An 18,982-nucleotide genomic window follows, 5' to 3' on the forward strand; every position below is an offset into this window, starting at 1 on the left:
GCAGCTCGCATCCATAACTGTGGGGCCTCCAAGCCCATCCCAGCATCCTTTGCACCACGCACAAAAAGCCTGGCGCGGTTTGGCTCCTTCGGCCGCCGTAGTCTCTAAGTTGCTATGGAAACCCAGCTACTCTCGCTATGTCTTTGCAGCAGGCCCCTCAGTCGCGGGTGTTCGTGGAACTGGTTCCCTGGGCTGACCGGGGCCGGGAGAACAACGTGGTCTCGGGGGGTGAGTTGCTGCCAGGACCCCGACGCCACGTCCCTTCAGCACAGGCCCAAACTGCGACCCGCGAGGTGCACGTTAGCGGCACCGCTGAGGTGTCTGCGAGCCCTGACCGGGCGCAGGTGGCGGTGCTAGTGAGCAGCACGAAGGAAGCGGCGGCCGAGGCCAAGAAGAGCGTTTGCCGCCGCCTGGACTACATCACACAGAGCCTCCAGCAGCAAGGTGTGCAGGTGAGAGCTTCGTTGGGGAGGGGCCTCGGGCGGGACCGCAAAAAGCGGAGGCAGAGTTCCAGGCTCCGACGGGTGTCAGTTGGAGGTGGCGAGGGTCTTGACCTTATCTCATCGGTATTACAGAGCGACAGGACCTGGCGGAGTAGAACTTTCGGCCCATTTTTCTTCTAGATGAAAGCAGTTATTGGTCCCAGTGGCTTATGAAATAAAAGAATGTAAATGGAGTAGGTTTTTATTTGGCGACATTTGCCGCAGTAATTTTGTATTTTACCTTGATACGGTTAACTGTTAGACCTGACACATTAGATGAAAGTGCTTGCCTGAGTATACTAGACACTAATATATATTTTTTTTGTTTTTATTCCGCACCAGGCAATTAGCAAGTGAAAGCATGCTTCCTCCCAACTATGTAAAGATTTGCATGGAGTGGTTCCTCAGTATTTTTCGCAAACAGTAACGTGAGGAGGAAAATTGCATCCATTATCGTTTAACGAGCACTCAAAACATTTCGGCAAATTTTTTAGCTTTAACTTTAAAAACAAGCCAGTATATTGTAGATGCCACATAAATGAAATACCTTTACTTACCAGAGATGTCCATAAAACAAATCCCTAAGTAAATCTACCTAAACTCTGCCTGTAAGAAAAGGAGAAAACAATGAATCAGCTTTTTATTTCATCTGAACAACAGTTCTGTTAGACAGGTTTTAATATCCCCATTTAGATTCAAAGAGGTTACATAATGCTCTAAGCTTTAGTCAGGGCGGTGTTTGAACTCTTGTCTTCCTGAGACTAAACTCTACACTGCTTCCAACCATAGTTGGCCCCAGATAATTAGAAAAAGGAAATGAAGAAGCCACAGAATGAGTCGACTATCTCATTTCCTTCATTTTACATAGGATGACTCAAAAGGCCAGAGTTGCGATTATCCAAAGTAACACTGAGTTCATAAAAGCGCTTCTAGTCTATTGTTAGAAATGGCACACCCCCAGAAACAATTTTATTGCTTTAAGGAAAAAAATACATTTGTACTGCATTTACAGACATAGAATTATTTTAAAAGTCATTTGGAACAGATGTCTCCATGATTTTAGAGTTTAGAAGAATTCAAAGGCTAATTATAGACAATGTGATTTAAGTGGTTTAATATGTGGAAAAAATTTCCTCGTAAAAACTATTGCCAGTGCTACAGTCCTGTTTGAATAATATAACTAATTCTTAAGTATACCGAGCTCACATGGCTATAACTTCTAACATGGAAAGCAACAAATTACTGCATCTAACTTAATTACATTAAGGTTCAGTGTTCAAGACAGAAAATGTCAGTAATCTCCCAGTTATCTCTGCTAATGGAAGAAAGCAGTCATGTAGGCAATTTATTCAGTAGATGATGCAAAAAACAATTTATATTACTTTTCAGGATGAATTATAATGGGTTTTCACAAAGGTATTCATTTTAGACTTTGGAATTGGGGGTTTAAAACATCACTCCCCTACTTTAGGGTCTCCTCATATTCCAGGTTCGTTTGCTTAATAGATGGAACCTAACTCTGTTTCCTCTCTTCTCTCTCCCCTCCTTGACTAGCTGACTCCCAGTTTTTCCTTTAAGAACTAGCCCAAGGGGCGCCTGCCTGGCTCAGCCAGCGGAGCATGCAACTCTTGATCTCAGGGTTCGTGAGTTCGAGCTCCATGTTGGGTGTGATTGCTTAAAAATAAAATCTTAAAAAAAGGAAAAAAGAATCAGCCCAAGCTTACTTTCTTGGCATTCCTTTTCTAACATAACTCTAGTCTCTGCCATACCACACTCTATTCCCTACTTATAATAAAACGTATCCCTCTGTATTTTAAATTGTTGCTTTACTGGTATCTCCTTCATATTCTAAACCTCTCGAGCACAGACCATTTTCTATCTCTTGCTCTGCATTCAAGGGTTACGCTTCACACACATCACATAGTATATACTCAAAACATGGTTTTTGAGGGGTGCCTGGGTGGCTCAGTCAGTTAAGCATCCCGTTTCGGCTCAGGTCATGATCTTGCAGTTTGTGAGTTTAAGCCCCGTGTCAGGCTCTGTGCTGACAGCTCGGAGCCTGGAGCCTGCTTTGGATTCTGTGTCTCCCTCTCTCTTTCTTCCCTCACTCACACTCTGTCTCTCTCTCTGTCTCTCTGTCTCTCTCTTTCAAAAATAAATAAACTTTAAAAAATGGCTTTGAATGACTAAAAAAAATGAATGAAGCACTAAAACTATTCAACTATATTATAGATCAACTACATTATAGATTATTTTGTGATCATATATAGTTTCACATATGAAGGCATACCCTCATTTTCAGTGTTGTAGTTTTTTAATGTTTATTCATTTTTGAGAAAGAGAGAGAGAGGGAAAGAGAAAGAGTGAGTGGGGGTGGGGGGCAGAGAGAGAGAGGGAGACACAGAATCTGAAGCAGGCTCCAGGCTCTGAGCTGTCGAGAGTCACACGCGGGGCTCGAACCCATGAACCGTGAGATCATAACCTGAGCCAAAGTCAGAGGCTCAACTGACTAAGCCACCCAGGCGCCCCTTCATGGAGAAATGTTTTAAAGATACTAAGCAATATTTATTCAACCATCAAACATTTTTAAGCATTTCCTGTCACTGTTTATTTTTAAATAGCAGTTACGTGATAGTACTTATTTTGTTTTCCAATGTGTATGTTCCTTTCGTAGGTACAAAGTCCAATATTTGCCTACTCACAATTGTGGAGTTTTTTGATAAATATGTAATAGATGCATGTTGCTGGGCACCAGAAATGGAAGTGACTCTGTCAGATCTTGAATAGTGACCAAAATGAAAGCATTCCAATTCCGCACTAGAATGCAGCAAGTATGTGTTCAGAGCACTATATACAGTTCATTATGGCTAGGACACAGGAGTACTTGGGAAAAATGGACGAGAACTGAGATAAGACTGAAGAAGAAGGCTGTAGGCAGAACATGGAAGAAGGCCTTGTTTGCTGCATTGAGGAGTTTTGAATGTTATTGGTGATAAAAAACCGCTTATTACTGCTAGATTTTTTACAAATGTTATCTCATTTGATACTCATTCCCATCATATGAGACTGGCATTTCAATTCCTATTTATAGATGAGAACTCTTGGGATCAAAGTGATTATTGGCAGGTCGCTTGCCCAAGGTCACACAGCTAGGAAGTGACAGAGTTTCAACTCCAGTCAAGAATTTCGACCTCAAAGCTCTTGCTCTTAACCACTATAGTATGTCTCTGCTTTATTGTCTTGGCAGTGGGTGATTGAGTTTTAAGTAGGGGATGTAGCAGATGCTATTGATACCCCACACTTGTATCCCTTGGCACTTCACATTTGTGTGCATACAGGCCCAACTTCCATCTGCCAACATGGAGCATCCTTTGCCAGTTTTTCCTGGCTGCAGCTTTTCCTGGCTCCACCCACAAATGGGCCAGCCAGTAGTGCCAGAGGATTAACAGCCCCTCCCCAAGCTCTAACAGCCTTCAGCTAAGAAGTGAGGGAAGTGAATGGAAGGAGACCTTACCTCTTGGGCAGGATAGCTCTGAGGCATATGTTCTGCCCTGGCTCCCAGAATTTCTCTGCAGGAATAAGTTCCAGTTGCCCACAGTGGTGACCGCTTGACAATGCACACTTTAATGGCTTGCTTTCCTTTTGTTTCACTTCCCATTCCCCTATGGTGCTTCCAAGGATTATCTTTTTTTTTTTTTTTTTTTTTTTTTTTACCACCCCCCCCACCCCCCGGGGAGAGGGCAAAGAAACCGGGAGGCAGAGGATATGAAGCAGGCTCCATGCTGACAGCAGAGAGCCCAGTGGGACCTGGAACTCACAAAACCATGAGATCATTATCTGAAATGAAGTCAGCTGAGCCACCCAGGCGCCCCTCTTGGGATTGCCTTAAAAATTAACTGCTTGTACTCACACCATGTTTCAGAGTCTATTTCTAGGTGCATTCAAATTAAGATAGGGAGTAGTAGGAATAGATTGAGCATATCAGTTTTTCATTATTAAAAATGGTGACAAAATGAATAACCTTGTTGCTAGGTATTTATACATGTTTTTAATTATGTTTTTGGACATTAATTCCTGGCTTATGCATATTTTTAAGCTTATGAAAAATTACAGTGTAGGACAATAAGTTTACAACTTCACTACAAATATATCTTTGGCATAGTGGGCATTATTTTCTTTTTTAACTTTGCCAAGTCAGTAGCCAAAAAAAATGTTACTGTCATTTCCTATGTTAATTTTTTTTTTTTACATTTGAGGTTAAACTTTTTTCATGTAAGTTGCCAGTTCATAAAACTTTGTCTGCTTTTTCTACTCTTTTATTAATTTATGGGAACTTTTTAAAAATTAGTTTCAGCTGTACAGTATAATGATTCAACAATTCTGTACATTTCTCAATGCTCATCAGTGTAATACTCTTAGCTTCCTTTATCAATATCCCACCCCCCCACTTCTCCTCTGGAAACCACCAGTTTATTCTCTGTAGTTAAGAGTCTTTTTTGGTCTCTTTTTTTCTTATTTGTTCATTTGCTTTGTTTCTTAAATTCCACAAATGAGTGATATTATATGGTGTTTGTCTTTTTCTGGCTGAGTTATTCTACTTACCATTAAATCCTCTAGATCCATTCATATTGTTGCAAATGGCAAGATTTCATTCTTTTTTATAGGTAATAGTTCAGTGTGTGTGTGTGTGTGTGTGTGTGTACATATAAGTGTCTCACATCTTTATCTATGGATGAACACTTAGGTTGCTTCCATATCTTGACTACTGTAAATAATGCTGCAGTAAACATAGGGGTGCAGATATCTTTTTCAGTTAGTGTTTTCATTTTCTTTGGGTAAATATCCAGTAGTGGAATTACTGGATCATATGGTAATTCTGTTTTTAACTTTTGAGGTCCCTCCATACTGTTTTCCATAATAGTACACCAATTTACATTCTCACCAACAGTGTACAAGGGTTCCTTTTTCTCCCTATCCTCACCAAAATTTGTTACTTCTTGCATTTTTTATTTTAGCCATTCTGACAGATATAAGGTGTTAACGCATTGTGGTTTTAATTTACATTTCCCTGATGATGAGTAATGTTGAGCATCTTTTCATGTGTTTATTGGCCATCTGTATGTCTTCTTTGGAAAAATGTATATTCAGTTCCTCTGCCCATTTCTTTTTTTTAGAAACTTTTTTTTTTTTCAACATTTATTTATTTTTGGGACAGAGAGAGACAGAGCATGAACAGGGGAGGGGCAGAGAGAGAGGGAGACACAGAATCGGAAACAGGCCCCAGGCTCCAAGCCATCAGCCCAGAGCCTGACGCGGGGCTCGAACTCACGGACCGCGAGATCGTGACCTGGCTGAAGTCGGACGCTTAACCGACTGCGCCACCCAGGCGCCCCGCTCTGCCCATTTCTTAATTGGATTATTTGTTTTTATGGTGGAAGTTGTATAAGTTCTGTATCTATTTTGGATATTAACCCCTTATCAGATATGTCATTTGCAAATTATCTTGTCCCATTCAGTAGATTGCCTTTTTGTTTGGTTGATGGTTTCCTTCACTGTGCAAAAGCTTTTTACTTTGGCATAGTCCCAATAGTTTAATTTTGCTTCTGTTTCCCTTGCCAAATAAGACATATATAGAAAAATGTTTCTATGACTAATATCAAAGAAATCATTGCCTGTGTTTTCTTATAGGAAATTTATGGCTTCAGGTCTCACATTTACGTCTTTAATCCATTTTGAGTTTATTTTTGTCTATGGTCTAATGAAAGTGGTCTGGTTTCATTCTTTTGCATGTAGCTATCCAGTTTTCCCAATACCATTTGTTAAAGAGACTGCCTTTTTCCCATTGTATATTCATGCCCCCTTTGTTGTAGATTAATTAATTAATTAACTGTCATAGGCCCTATAAGTGGGGTTTATTTCCGGGTTCTCTATTCTGTTCCATTGATCTGTGTGTCTGTTTTTGTGCCAACATCTACTGTTTTGATTACTGCAGCTTTGTAGTATATCCTGAAATCTGGGATTGTGATACCTCTAGCTTTTTCTTTTTCAAGATTATTTTAAGGGAACCTTATCAATAACTCTCTCATTATTGCAAATATTTTCCCAATTTCATATTTGCCATATTTGTTTACAGTATTGAACATTCAAAATTTTTAAATTTTATTTAGCTAAAATCACTAATCTTGTCAGTATGTTTCTTGCCTTTGGTATAATACTTATTGGGTCCTTCCCAAGCCTAAGGTTATATAGCTGTTAACTAATATTTCCTGGAACTTTTAGGGACCCTTTATACTACATTAAATATTTGCTGTGTTGGAATTTATTTTAGTGTAAGGAAAAGGGCTTTGTTTTCTCTTAAATGGGTAAGTGGCTCTACACTTATTTTATGTAACTTTTAGGGAAGGTTTAAAACATCAGGCAAACCAGTTCTTTCTGCATTCTCTGTTATTCTGAGTTTAATAAGTTCAGGTTTCTACTTTATGTTTTAGAGTAATTGCATTTGGTAGCCAAACATTGAGTAATCATACTCTTGTACTTTCTGCTTCAGGCAGAAAATGTAACTGTGACAAAGGATTTTAGAAGAATGGAAAATGCTTATCACATGGAAGCAGAGGTATGTACTTATGATGAAAAATAATTGGTAACAGCATGATTTTGTGGATACAATTTACATTTATTTTTATTCTTGAACTGAAATGTATAGGAGGACTGCTTCTCATGATATTGATAAAAGATTATTTTTCTCAGGGCGCCTGGGTGGCTCAGTCAGTTAAGCGTCTGAATTGAGCTCAGGTCATGATCTCAGTTCGTGGGTTTGAGCCCCACATCAGGCTGTGTGCTGTCAGCTCAGAGCCTGCAGCCTGCTTCAGATTCTGTGTCTCCCTCTCTCTCTGCTCCTCCCCCACTCATGTTCTGTTTCTTAAAAATAACAATCGAGGGGCGCCTGGGTGGCGCAGTCGGTTAAGCGTCCGACTTCAGCCAGGTCACGATCTCGCAGTCCGTGAGTTCGAGCCCCGCGTCAGGCTCTGGGCTGATGGCTCAGAGCCTGGAGCCTGTTTCCGATTCTGTGTCTCCCTCTCTCTCTGCCCCTCCCCCATTCATGCTCTGTCTCTCTCTGTCCCCAAAAAAATAAATAAACGTTGAAAAAAAAAATTAAAAAAAAAAAACAATCGAAAGAAAAGTATTTTTTAAATTATTTTTATTTTTATTATATATATATGTGTGTATATATGTATACATATTATATATATGTGTGTGTATATGTGTATATACACATATTTTTTTTTAATTTTTTTTTTAAAAGTAATCTCTATACCCAACATGGGGCTTGAACTCACAATCTGGAGATAAGAGTTGTGTGCTCTTCCGACTGAGCCAGCCAGGCGCCCCTGTATGAGCTTTTAAAATAAATTGTAGTGAGATATATTTAAGAGAAATTGTTTTGAAATGGAATAAAAATAGCAAGAAGGAAGAGCAGTTAATTGCCCCCTGAATGAAATTTTAGTAAAGTTATCACCTAGTGAGCAGGAAAACACTATAGGAAATTTCTTCTCAGATAAAAAGAAAATTAATAATGTCCTAACATAAGGATTGAAACACTTTTCAACCTTCTTTTCTTTCATAATGCAATTTTACTCTATTGTGCTGTTATCAGGTTTTGTTTTTTTTTTTTACAAAAAGCACTTGGGACACCTGGCTGGCTCACTCAGTAGAATGTATGACTCATGATCTCAGGGTTGTAAGTTTGATCCCCACATTGGGTGCAAGGTTACTTAAAAATAAAATCTTTAAGGGGTGCCTCAGTTGGTTAGGCATCTGACTTTTGATCTCAGGGATATGAGTTCAAGCCCCATGTTGGCCTCTGCACTGGGCATGATGCCCACTTAAAAAAAAGAAAAATTCTTAAAATTAACTAAAAAAAATAAAGACCACTCAACCTCTGCCTGATTGTACACTCAATGATAACATTTAATTTCTACAACTGCCTATACTTCTTACTTATTTTTAAAGATTTTATGATCAGGATTTTATGAAATCAGGTATGTTATAGTTGTGGTTAGGTTATAGGACTACGATTTGTTTCAGCATCCAAACATCTTGGGATTTGTGTGCTAGTTCCATGCTGCCTCCTCACAGGAAGCAAACAAGAATGGAGTTAGAGTTAGAGATAAACTCTTATTTATCTAGTCAGATAATCTTTTTTTTTTAATGTTTTTGAGAGAGAGAGAGAGAGAGAATGAGTACGAGTGGGGGAAGGAGCAGAGAGAGAGGGAGACACAGAATCCAAAGCAGGCTCCAGGCTCTGAGCTGTCAGCACAGAGCCCATTGCAGGCCAAACCCACGAACCATGAGATCATGACCTGAGCCAGCCGAAGTCAGCACTTAACCCACTGAGCCACGCAGGCGCCCCTCTAGTCAGATAATCTTTATGTTTAGAGGTGGGAAATATCTCAAAAAATCATCTAGTCCTACCAGATAATCTATTATTTTTATAATTTTAAGGGCGTGACTTCAAGTTCAGATAACTTGGGGTCTCAGACTTCCCAGTCATATTAAAAGAAAGAACGGAAATTAGAATCCTGCCTAGCTTCTTACCTCCTTGAAACAGTAATTTCTACAATACACTGTTGCTCCAGTACTTAAATAGTTTTATTTTTCCACTTAAAATTTAGCTATCTCAAGGAATTTTAAAATTACTCATGAGGGGCGCCTGGGTGGCGCAGTCAGTTAAGCCTCAGACTTCAGCCAGGTCACGATCTCACGGTCCGTGAGTTCGAGCCCTGCGTCAGGCTCTGGGCTGATGGCTCAGAGCCTGGAGCCTGTTTCCGATCCTGTGTCTCCCTCTCTCTCTGCCCCTCCCCCGTTCATGCTCTGTCTCTCTCTGTCCCAAAAATAAATAAACGTTGAAAAAAAAATTTTTTTTTTTAAAATTACTCATGATAATTTTAGAGATCCACATGGCAAAACTTATTTTATGGTAGTTGGGATTGAAAAATATCTTTCATAACAGGATGAAGAGGGGCATTAGGGGATGGACAAAATGTGTGAAGGGCAGTGGGAGATGCAGGCTTCCAGTTATAGAATGAATAAGTCACAGATATAAAAGGCACAGCAAAGGGGATATAGTCAGTATTATTTTAATAGTGTACGGTGACAGATGGTAGCCACACTTCTGGTGAGCACAGCATAAACTATACACTTGAGAGGGCACCCACCTGGCTCAGTAGGAAGAGTATGTGACTCTTGATCTCGGGGTTGTAAATTCAAGCCCCACGTTGGATATAAAGATTACTTAAAATAAAATCTGGGGGGAGGGGCACCTGGGTGGCTCAGTCGGTTAAGTGGCCGACCTGGGCTCAGGTCATGATCTTGCAGTCCGTGAGTTCGAGCCCCACATCGGGCTCTGTGCTGACCGCTCAGAGCCTGGAGCCTGTTTCAGATTCTGTGTCTCCCTCTCTCTGACCCTTCCCCGTTCATGCTCTGTCTCTCTCTGTCTCAAAAATAAACAAACATTAAAAAAAAAAAAATTAAAGGGGCGCCTGGGTGGCGCAGTCGGTTAAGCGTCCGACTTCAGCCAGGTCACGATCTCGCGGTCCGGGAGTTCGAGCCCCGCGTCAGGCTCTGGGCTGATGGCTCAGAGCCTGGAGCCTGTTTCCGATTCTGTGTCTCCCTCTCTCTCTGCCCCTCCCCCGTTCATGCTCTGTCTCTCTCTGTCTCAAAAATAAATAAACGTTAAAAAAAAAAAATTTAAAAAAAATCTGGGGGGAAAAAACAAGGTGTATATAGACTTGTTGAATCACTATGTTGTATACCTGAAACTAATGTAACATTGTGTGAAACTGTACTTCAATTAAAAAAAAAATAAGGGGAGTTATGAAACTTCTCAGATGTGAAAAGTTTTAATATAACTTTTAATGATTTTTATGATATCACACTATGGTATCACTGTTTCATATCAATTGTTTTCTTAAAATAAGTTTTTCAATTTGGGGCTCTTTGGGTGATATTACAATACTGGATATCTTGAAAAAAAGGAAAAACAGGATGAAGAACAGAGGGGTAAGAGTCTGTATTACAGAGAACAAAGCTGGAAGTTATTCTAGCACTCCTCCAGCAGTGATTACCTGTCAGGACTTCAGGCTGTAATGAACATACATTGGCTCAGGTTGTCCCAAGTGAATGGGGTTTAGTGTGAGGGTACCCCAAGAAGTAAGGAGAAAAAGGAATGGTTCCAGCAAATACACAGAAAAGCTTCATGGAAAACTGGCATCATTTTCAGACTTAAGTTGTTTTAGGGACCAACTGTGCAGTTACAGAAAATGCATTAGAGCTGCTTGTTTTGTTAGAAGAACATGATTAAATTAGGACTTGGCTAAACTCTGCTTTTTTCCCCTTCTGTTATACTTTTTAATGTCCCATACTCAACTTCTTGAGAGAATCTGATCATATTTTGTATAGGACTCCCTGATAGCCAGAATTCTTGTATCATGAAATCTGATAATATTACCCTTAGGTCAGCATCAGCAGTCAGCAGAGACCAGGGTGATAGGGTCACAAAGTACAAAATAATGTCTAACATATACCAGTACCCTCGTGGACAGTTAAATATATAAAGTTAGATTAGGAGGTAGAACATTACTTTACAAAATAACTAAGATTTTTATCCTGAATGGCACTTTAGAGATTCTTTATCTAAACTCCCACCTACCCCCTGCTGTTTCTCTTTATTTTAAAGGTAAGAATATTGAAAGTTAGAAATGATGTAAGTACATGAATATAAAAAGCTTATTCCATTTTCAGATGTCTAATCAATACAGATTTTTCTAACATTAAGCCAGAATGGACTTAGTAGTACTCATCCATTATTAATGATGTACCTCTCCAAGAACAAAAGGCAAATACTATTTCCTTGAAGTATATACTTGAAGTTCAGTATCATGTTGATGCTAGTTTTTTCTTCTCCAGGGGTAAGAATCCCCAGTTTCTTTAGTCATTTCTTATAATAAGACAAACTACTGAGTTAACCAATTTCCATCCAAAGCACCTACAACACAACTACAGTGTCCTAATTGTGATTTATCCAGTCCACATTAGTGAAAGATGATTATCTCTTTTATTCTGGAATGTTTAAGACTGAACTTGGTACTTGTATCACATTGTTCCCTTGTGTTGAGCTCACAGTTATAATCAGTAATTAAAATTATCAAAGTATCTTTCTCACATGTTGCTTTTACATATTTCTATTTTATACTTGTTATTGCTATTTCAAAATAAAGTATGAGAGTTTAAATTTATCTCTGTAAAATTTTATCCACTAGATTTGACCATGTTTCCAGCCTGTTAGGATCTTTTTGGATCTTGATTTTATCAATCAGTGTTTATATTCTGCCTGGCCAGCTTTCTGTCACCTGCTGATTTTATCATCCGTGTACCCATCTGTGTAATTAATAAAAATACTAAGTAACATCAATCAACTATGACCTTGACAATGTTGCCATGAAGACTATATGTCAGTATATCCTAAGTAAAAAATAAATTCTTTATTGCTACAGTATTTCTCTGGTAACTTGCCAGTTAGGAAGTCAAGTTTAATACATTGTGACTTGTTCTTAGTAATCTCAAATATACATGCTCAATAGATTGGCCTTTGGATAGAAATAATTTGGCAGTGGTTGAGAATGGTAGAGATCAGAAGAAAAGCATAGAATTGGTGAACTTCACTCTCAGGAAAAAAACAAAGTGAAAAGTCAGATGAGTTCTTACCTAACATCTCATCAAGAAACTCAGTACTTAAGAGACCTTAGAAGATTTTACTCTTAAATTCCTGTGTCCTTATTTTGTTCTTCCCTGAATGCCTTCTTGGAGGACCATTAAAATGAGAAAACCCTGTATTCTTTTCTTCAGTGACAGAACTAAAAACAAAAACTGGGGGATATTTAAAAAGGGAAGAAAATAATAGACTATGGCAATACCAAAAAGAAAAGAAAATATACAAAGTACTTGGAGGCCTGTGGCAAGGTAACAAAATGAATGACAACGTCCTATCTTCTTTGTTTCTCATAGAAACCTTTTCTTTCCTAATTCCTTACAACCTAATTTTTTTAAGTATTTATTTATTTACAGCGTAGGAGAGAGAGGGAGCACGTGGGGGGTAGGGGGGTGAGCAGCAGACAGAGAGAGAGAGAGAGAGAGAGAGAGAGAGAGAGAGAGAGAATCCCAAGCAGGCTCCACACTATAAGCACAGAGCCCGACAAGGGACTGGAACTCAGGAACTGTGAGATCATGACCTGAGCCGAAAGCAAGAGTCAGACACTAAACCAACTGAGCTACCCAGGTGCCCCACAAACTAATTTTTAAAATAATCTTTTAGAATCTTGCCCAGAATTGAAAGGTGTCTAGCCTACTACATGTAGTTTGTTCAGTTTTATACACTTGCCTTTTTTGGAAATTAGAACTGCAAGTATTTTTAAAGAGGCTTTTGGCCTGTTTCTCTATGGTAATTGAGATTAGCAATAATTCAGAAGTCCCATTTGCAGAAAATTTTAATAAACTGAGATTTGATTTATCCAGGAGACAAATTCATTAAAAGCACTTAAGAGCTCACCTTTCGGGGTACTTGGCTGGCTCAGTCAGTACAGCATGAGACTCTTGATCTTGGGGTCATGATTGAATTCCACATAGGGGGTAGAGTTTACTTAAAACTCACCTATTCTGGAATTCAGTTTCTTTTTTAGTACTGAAATTTCTAAACTAATGAGGATTCTTCTTGACCAAAGAGATGGGAAGCATTTATCTATCAATCTGTTTTATAATTTAATATAGCTATTACAAGATAGTGTGTAAATGTGCATACATTTGTAATCACATTATTTTACCATGATGAAACATATAATGAGGATTCTGAATATACGGATTTATCTTTATCTTCAAGGTATTAGGTACTTAAAATATTTTTATCCTAAATACCTCTTTAAAAATTGTGATGCAACATCTCTATTCAGCAAAGTGACTCAACTTCATTAACTTGGATTTCTGTCTAGCTACATTTTGATTATATACCACATTGCTGAATTTAAAAGCGGAAGTTCAGACCACTGGAAGACTTAAAACAGTTCTTGAACTGTTAGAAAAAGCAGAAAACAGTTTTTTTTTTCCTACCAAATTTACTTGTTAATCATTCAACACAAATACTCCTAAACTATACTTTGTTCATGGTCTGTTTATCAATGTAGATGTACTTCTAAAAGCTACATCTGCTAACTTTTTAAGTCATGGTAATGGTAAGAGGGAAGAAAGGCAGAGACAATCTTGTTTGAGCAGCCACGGAGCCGATCTTAACAGACAGGTTTTCCTGTTATTTATAGAAATAGAGCAAGTAAGTACCACATGTTAAACCTGATTCTGTAGGAGTAAATTTGCCTCAGATTATTAGGGGTAGAGGGGAATTGAAGAAGGAAAAATTAGTATCTTTTTTGCAACCTGCTTAGGAATTTTTACTGTCCTTCCAGATAACTTATTTTTAGCAAAGAAGAATACCAAGGATGCAAAGGATTCAGCATATTTCATAGGAAAGCGGGTATATTTATAAAAATTATTTTTGTTTTAAGTTATCAGAGTAGAAATTGGAATAAATTTTAAAAATAAAATGCATTTCAAGGGCACTTATATAGCAAAGAATTGCTTTTGTTGACACTTGGAACCTGTTATACTCAATCACTTTAATCTGCATGCAGAGAAACCCTTTGAACTTTGATATTTGGCTACCTTCCAACTTCCACAGAGTCACTGTACATCTTGCTATGTTTCATTACATGTAATGAAATGTATGTACAGGGCCACTGTGGCACTTTTATAGATTAAATACAGCCACAAAAGACAGGATTTGTTTCCATATTTAAACTATGCAAATGCAGAAAAGTATTTATTGTCTGTACTTCTTATTAAAGGCAGCCTATAGGCATTTTGGAGCTTTGATTTTCAACCAGGAAGGAAATATAAATTTGGAAACTTATGCAGATATTAAAAACTAGCACCTTGGGTATGGCTGAGGAAACTGATTTTGACTAACAGAAAAGTTTATTAGCCCATATAGTGTTTAAAAAAACAAAACACACAAAAAAAGACTTCTCTTCAAAAGACAGACAAGACTCCTGCTTCTAAGGTAGAATAACATGCACCAGATTTACCTTCCCACCTGAAACAGCCAAAAAATTGACAAAGTATATGAAACAATGGTTTTCAAAAGAGTGGACATAAAGCAATGAAACACTGTGATCCCTGAGAAAAAGGAAACAAACAAAAGTCCTACAGTTGTCCTAACTCAGTGTCTCAAGGTGTCCAGGCAGCTTCACAGGGAAGGGAACCCAGACAGAGCCTAGCAAACTCCTTGTATTGAAGAAATGGAATTGAGAGCCCAAACAAGACAGCTAGAGTTTGTAGGAGAGTAGAGGGCTGCAGAGAGAGAGGTCTTCGGAGAACCACAGAGGGGATACCACCAACCCCTGCCAAGTACTCAGCAGAATACTAATCAGCACACCTATGTGTGAAAATGACCTGAGGCTAGAAAAAGAATCACCCCAAAATTTAGAGGGAACAGTGTTTGGGATTCATACAGGGCTGTATAGCACCAGATTAGAAAATTTTACAATTTATAGGGCATGAGGTGGAGTATACAGAAGTATCTTGCCTCAAACATTACTCCAGTCCCACGTAACAGATCTTAAAAGCAAACCGAAAGAGATCAGTTTCCAAGTAAGTTGATGGAATTCTAGAACAAATAATTATTTATAGTGGTATATACAAGAATATCCAACACCTCTCATAAAGTTAATTCACAAGGATTACCTGATATACAAAACAGCATGGAAATAAAACTCACAATAAGGAGGAAAGTCAAACCAACCAAGAACCAATACAGATATTAAAATTAACAGACATAATCATTAGTTATTATAACTATTTCTTATGTTCAAAAGTAGAGATACTACTTAAAAATAATTTAATAAAATTTAATAATTTAGTTGTTGAGTATCAAGTAGGCCTATCTGTTACATATTATAAAATGACCTCGTTATCTGGCTTTAACTTTTTTCTCATATTTAGAGAAAACTTTATTTTTTATTTTTATTTTTTAAAAGTTTTAAGTAATCTCTACGCCCAGCATGGGGCCTGAACCCATGACCCCAAGATCAAGAGTCACATGTTCCTCCAACTGAGCCAGCCAGGCGCTCCTAGAGAAAACTTTAAAAGAAGCCATCAGGCATGAAAATAATTTCAAATGTCATTTCATTTACAGGTCTGCATTACATTTACTGAATTTGGAAAAATGCAAAATATTTGTAACTTTCTTGTTGAAAAGCTAGATAGCTCTGTCGTCATCAGCCAGCCCCAGTTCTATCATACTCCAGGTTCTGTTGAGAATCTTCGGTAAGTTAAGCACATCTTTAACTAAATTATCAATTAAACAAAACTATTCAGTGCTAAAGTTCATTGAATGTCATATTAATAATCTCTGCATTTAATTCCTAAGACGGCAAGCCTGTCTTGTTGCTGTTGAGAACGCATGGCGCAAAGCTCAAGAAGTCTGTAACCTTGTCGGCCAAACTCTAGGAAAACCTTTATTAATCAAAGAAGAAGAAACAAAAGAATGGGAAGGCCAAATAGATGATCTCCAGTCATCCAGACTCTCAACTTCATTAACTGTACAACAAAAAATCAAAAGTGCGACAATACATGTTGCTTCAAAAGTATTTATAACTTTTGAAGTAAAGGGGAAAGAGAAGAAAAGAAAAAATCTCTGAAATTCCAACCAAAATATATTGTATCTTTTTATTTTTATACTTTTTATGTTTGCTTTTTTCATGAATATATATATTCTATAATATAAAGTATTTCTCCCCCAAATCTGTCAGTCCTTGAATCCAGTCCCACAGTATCTAAGCTTGTTTTCTATTTTTAAAAATTTAACTATGAGAAATACTCTGAAAACAATGTGTTATATGTGCATACTTTTATACTGACAAGAAATGTTTATATTTCTACTACAGGAATAAATATTGGCAGTTATTAGCATGATTCTTAACATTAACAGAATGATGAGGAATACATTAACTCTTGATAAAAGCAGAGTGAGGCATACTAGGAAAATATTTTGATGCCAGAAATAAAATATATGGACCAGATCCTCTTCACCAGGCTCCTGTGATTGATTATACCAGCACTCTTTAATACAAATAAAAGAGGGGTGCCTGGGTGGCTCAGTCGGTTAAGCGGCCGACTTCGGCTCAGGTCATGATCTCATGGTCCGTGAGTTCGAGCCCCGCATCGGGCTCTGTGCTGACCGCTCAGAGCCTGGAGCCTGTTTCACATTCTGTGTCTCCCTCTCTCTCTGCCCCTCCCATGTTCATGCTCTGTCTCTCTCTGTCTCAAAAATAAATAAGTGTTAAAAAAAAAATACAAATAAAAGAAAGTCACATAGTAATTTCAAATTACTTAGTTGACACATAGAAAAAAAAGTAAAAAATAAAGTAGTTGAAACTAAGTTTAATAATATTTTATTTAACCTAGTATGTCTAAAATATCATTTCAGCATGTAGTCAATATTTTAAAAATAACTAATGAATATTTATATAGTGTACATTTTATATTGTAACCATGTTAATTCACATGCTAAATTTTCATCAGAAATAATCTGTATTTATTTACTAAAATGTAGTTGAAAAAATAGATTCACACACACACACACACACACAGGTTGTTACAAACATGCTTAAAAGATGTAGTAACTAAAGTAGCAATTTCAAGTAGCAATTTTCAAATTAAAATTTTTAAAAATTTAAAATTCAGTTCGTTGATTACACTAGCCACATTTTAAGTACTTGAAAGTGGCTAATGGCTACTATGTTGGACAGTGCAAGGTTATACACTGAGATAATACTGATCTTAAGACTGAGATGTATAACAGCAAGTACCTGGCATTGCTATTGCACTGCACATTATCTACAGATGATCATAAACCAAAACTGTTACTTAGCACAGGCTTCCATTTCTCACCATAGAGTTATACAGGTCCTAGCGTTCTTCCTTTGATATATCTTGATACTCATATACCAGTATTTCCTCCCTATAGCACACTCTAGAATGTAGTTTACATCCCCACCCACTTTCTTAAGAGGCACTGAAACAATTTTATCTATCTCCTCTATAGTGTGTCTTGGCAGGAGGGAGTGTAAAAGCTAAGAAGAAAAGTTTTAGATTGCAACACCTGTGTTCAAATCCAGACTTTACTACTAGAATGTAAGCTCCTTTAGAATGAAGATCTTGTCTTGTTCACAGCTGCATTCTCAGCCCCAGCATAGTATCAGGGCCAACACAGAGCAGGCTCTCAAATATCCGCTGTGTGAATTTACCAGAGGTGTAAACTTAGCCAGGCACTTTAATCTCTCTAAGCTTCTCTTTCCTCACCAATGAAATGAGGCTAAATATCTACGTTGCAGTGTTACTATAAGGGTTAAAACTGATAAATACAAGACCACGAGAATAATACCCAGCACCACAGCTGTCACTCAGTAAATGGTTGCTATTATAGCAACTGCATTCTTTGATTACTATCAACCCAATTAAAAGTTGGCTCTTCCAAGTCTTCCATTAAGATGAATTTAAAGAGTCATATTAAAAAAGTTATCACATGGGGCGCCTGGGTGGCGTAGTCGGTTAAGCGTCCGACTTCAGCCAGGTCACGATCTCGCGGTCCGTGAGTTCGAGCCCCGCGTCGGGCTCTGGGCTGATGGCTCAGAGCCTGGAGCCTGTTTCCGATTCTGTGTCTCCCTCTCTCTCTGCCCCTCCCCCGTTCATGCTCTGTCTCTCTCTGTCCCAAAAATAAATAAACGTTGATAAAAACAAAGTTATCACAAAAACAGTTTAAGATAGGTTTTTATTTCCAAAAAACAAAGCTAAATAAATTCCATTGTAGCTTTTATTTATCCAGTTGGATAGGAAAATACTGTGGGGGTTCAACATCAAGAAAAAAATTGTTTATACTCAATAAACAATTATATTTGTAGATTTTTCTTAGCTGTATCTTTATTATAATTTGGTTCCATTATATTTGGTAAAGTTTTCTACTTAGCATGAAATACCTAAAAACAAATTTTAAGTTACCAAATAGTTTTTAGAATTTACATGAATTTTTAAAGATGTTGCTTTAAAAAAAAAAAAAGCCTATAAAATGGGCAATGCTACAATTCTGTACAGCAATGAAGAGAAAAAAATCCTTCAAAGATTGGACTGGCTTATGTATGACATCCTATGTCCTTAAGACTAACATTATCAAATTTAGTTGTCAGCTGACAGAGCTGAATTTCTGACATGTGGCATATACTAGAGTCTCACAATGAATTCCTCAGGGGACCTGTGCCACAAAGCCTGCTAGAATCAGCCTACCCCAAACTTAATCCTGACAAAATTTTTTTTCTGAACCCCCTTTTTTTAAATTTTTTTTA

The 18,982-nt window shown here is 37.9% G+C and overlaps 1 protein-coding gene across 1 annotated transcript; it reads left to right on the plus strand.

Annotated features, from left to right (window-relative positions):
• The first annotated feature begins 75 nt into the window (after positions 1-75).
• IRAK1BP1 (interleukin 1 receptor associated kinase 1 binding protein 1) lies at positions 76-16,663 on the plus strand. Its single transcript, XM_045498841.1, has 4 exons — positions 76-452; positions 7,030-7,095; positions 15,778-15,908; positions 16,012-16,663. The coding sequence occupies exons 1-4, from the start codon at positions 138-140 to the stop codon at positions 16,280-16,282; spliced, it is 783 nt and encodes a 260-aa protein (XP_045354797.1). The 5' UTR covers positions 76-137; the 3' UTR covers positions 16,283-16,663.
• Positions 16,664-18,982: the final 2,319 nt, after the last annotated feature.

Source organism: Leopardus geoffroyi, chromosome B2, assembly GCF_018350155.1.
Source record: "Leopardus geoffroyi isolate Oge1 chromosome B2, O.geoffroyi_Oge1_pat1.0, whole genome shotgun sequence".
NCBI lineage: Eukaryota > Metazoa > Chordata > Mammalia > Carnivora > Felidae > Leopardus > Leopardus geoffroyi.

Excerpts from the sequence above, each read along its gene's own strand:
- IRAK1BP1 (XM_045498841.1), top strand. The coding sequence starts at position 138 with ATGTCTTTGCAGCAGGCCCCTCAGTCGCGGGTGTTCGTGGAACTGGTT. Across the intron at positions 453-7,029 it reads TCCAGCAGCAAGGTGTGCAG|GCAGAAAATGTAACTGTGAC; the intron begins GTGAGAGCTTCG and ends TTTCTGCTTCAG. Across the intron at positions 7,096-15,777 it reads CTTATCACATGGAAGCAGAG|GTCTGCATTACATTTACTGA; the intron begins GTATGTACTTAT and ends TTTCATTTACAG.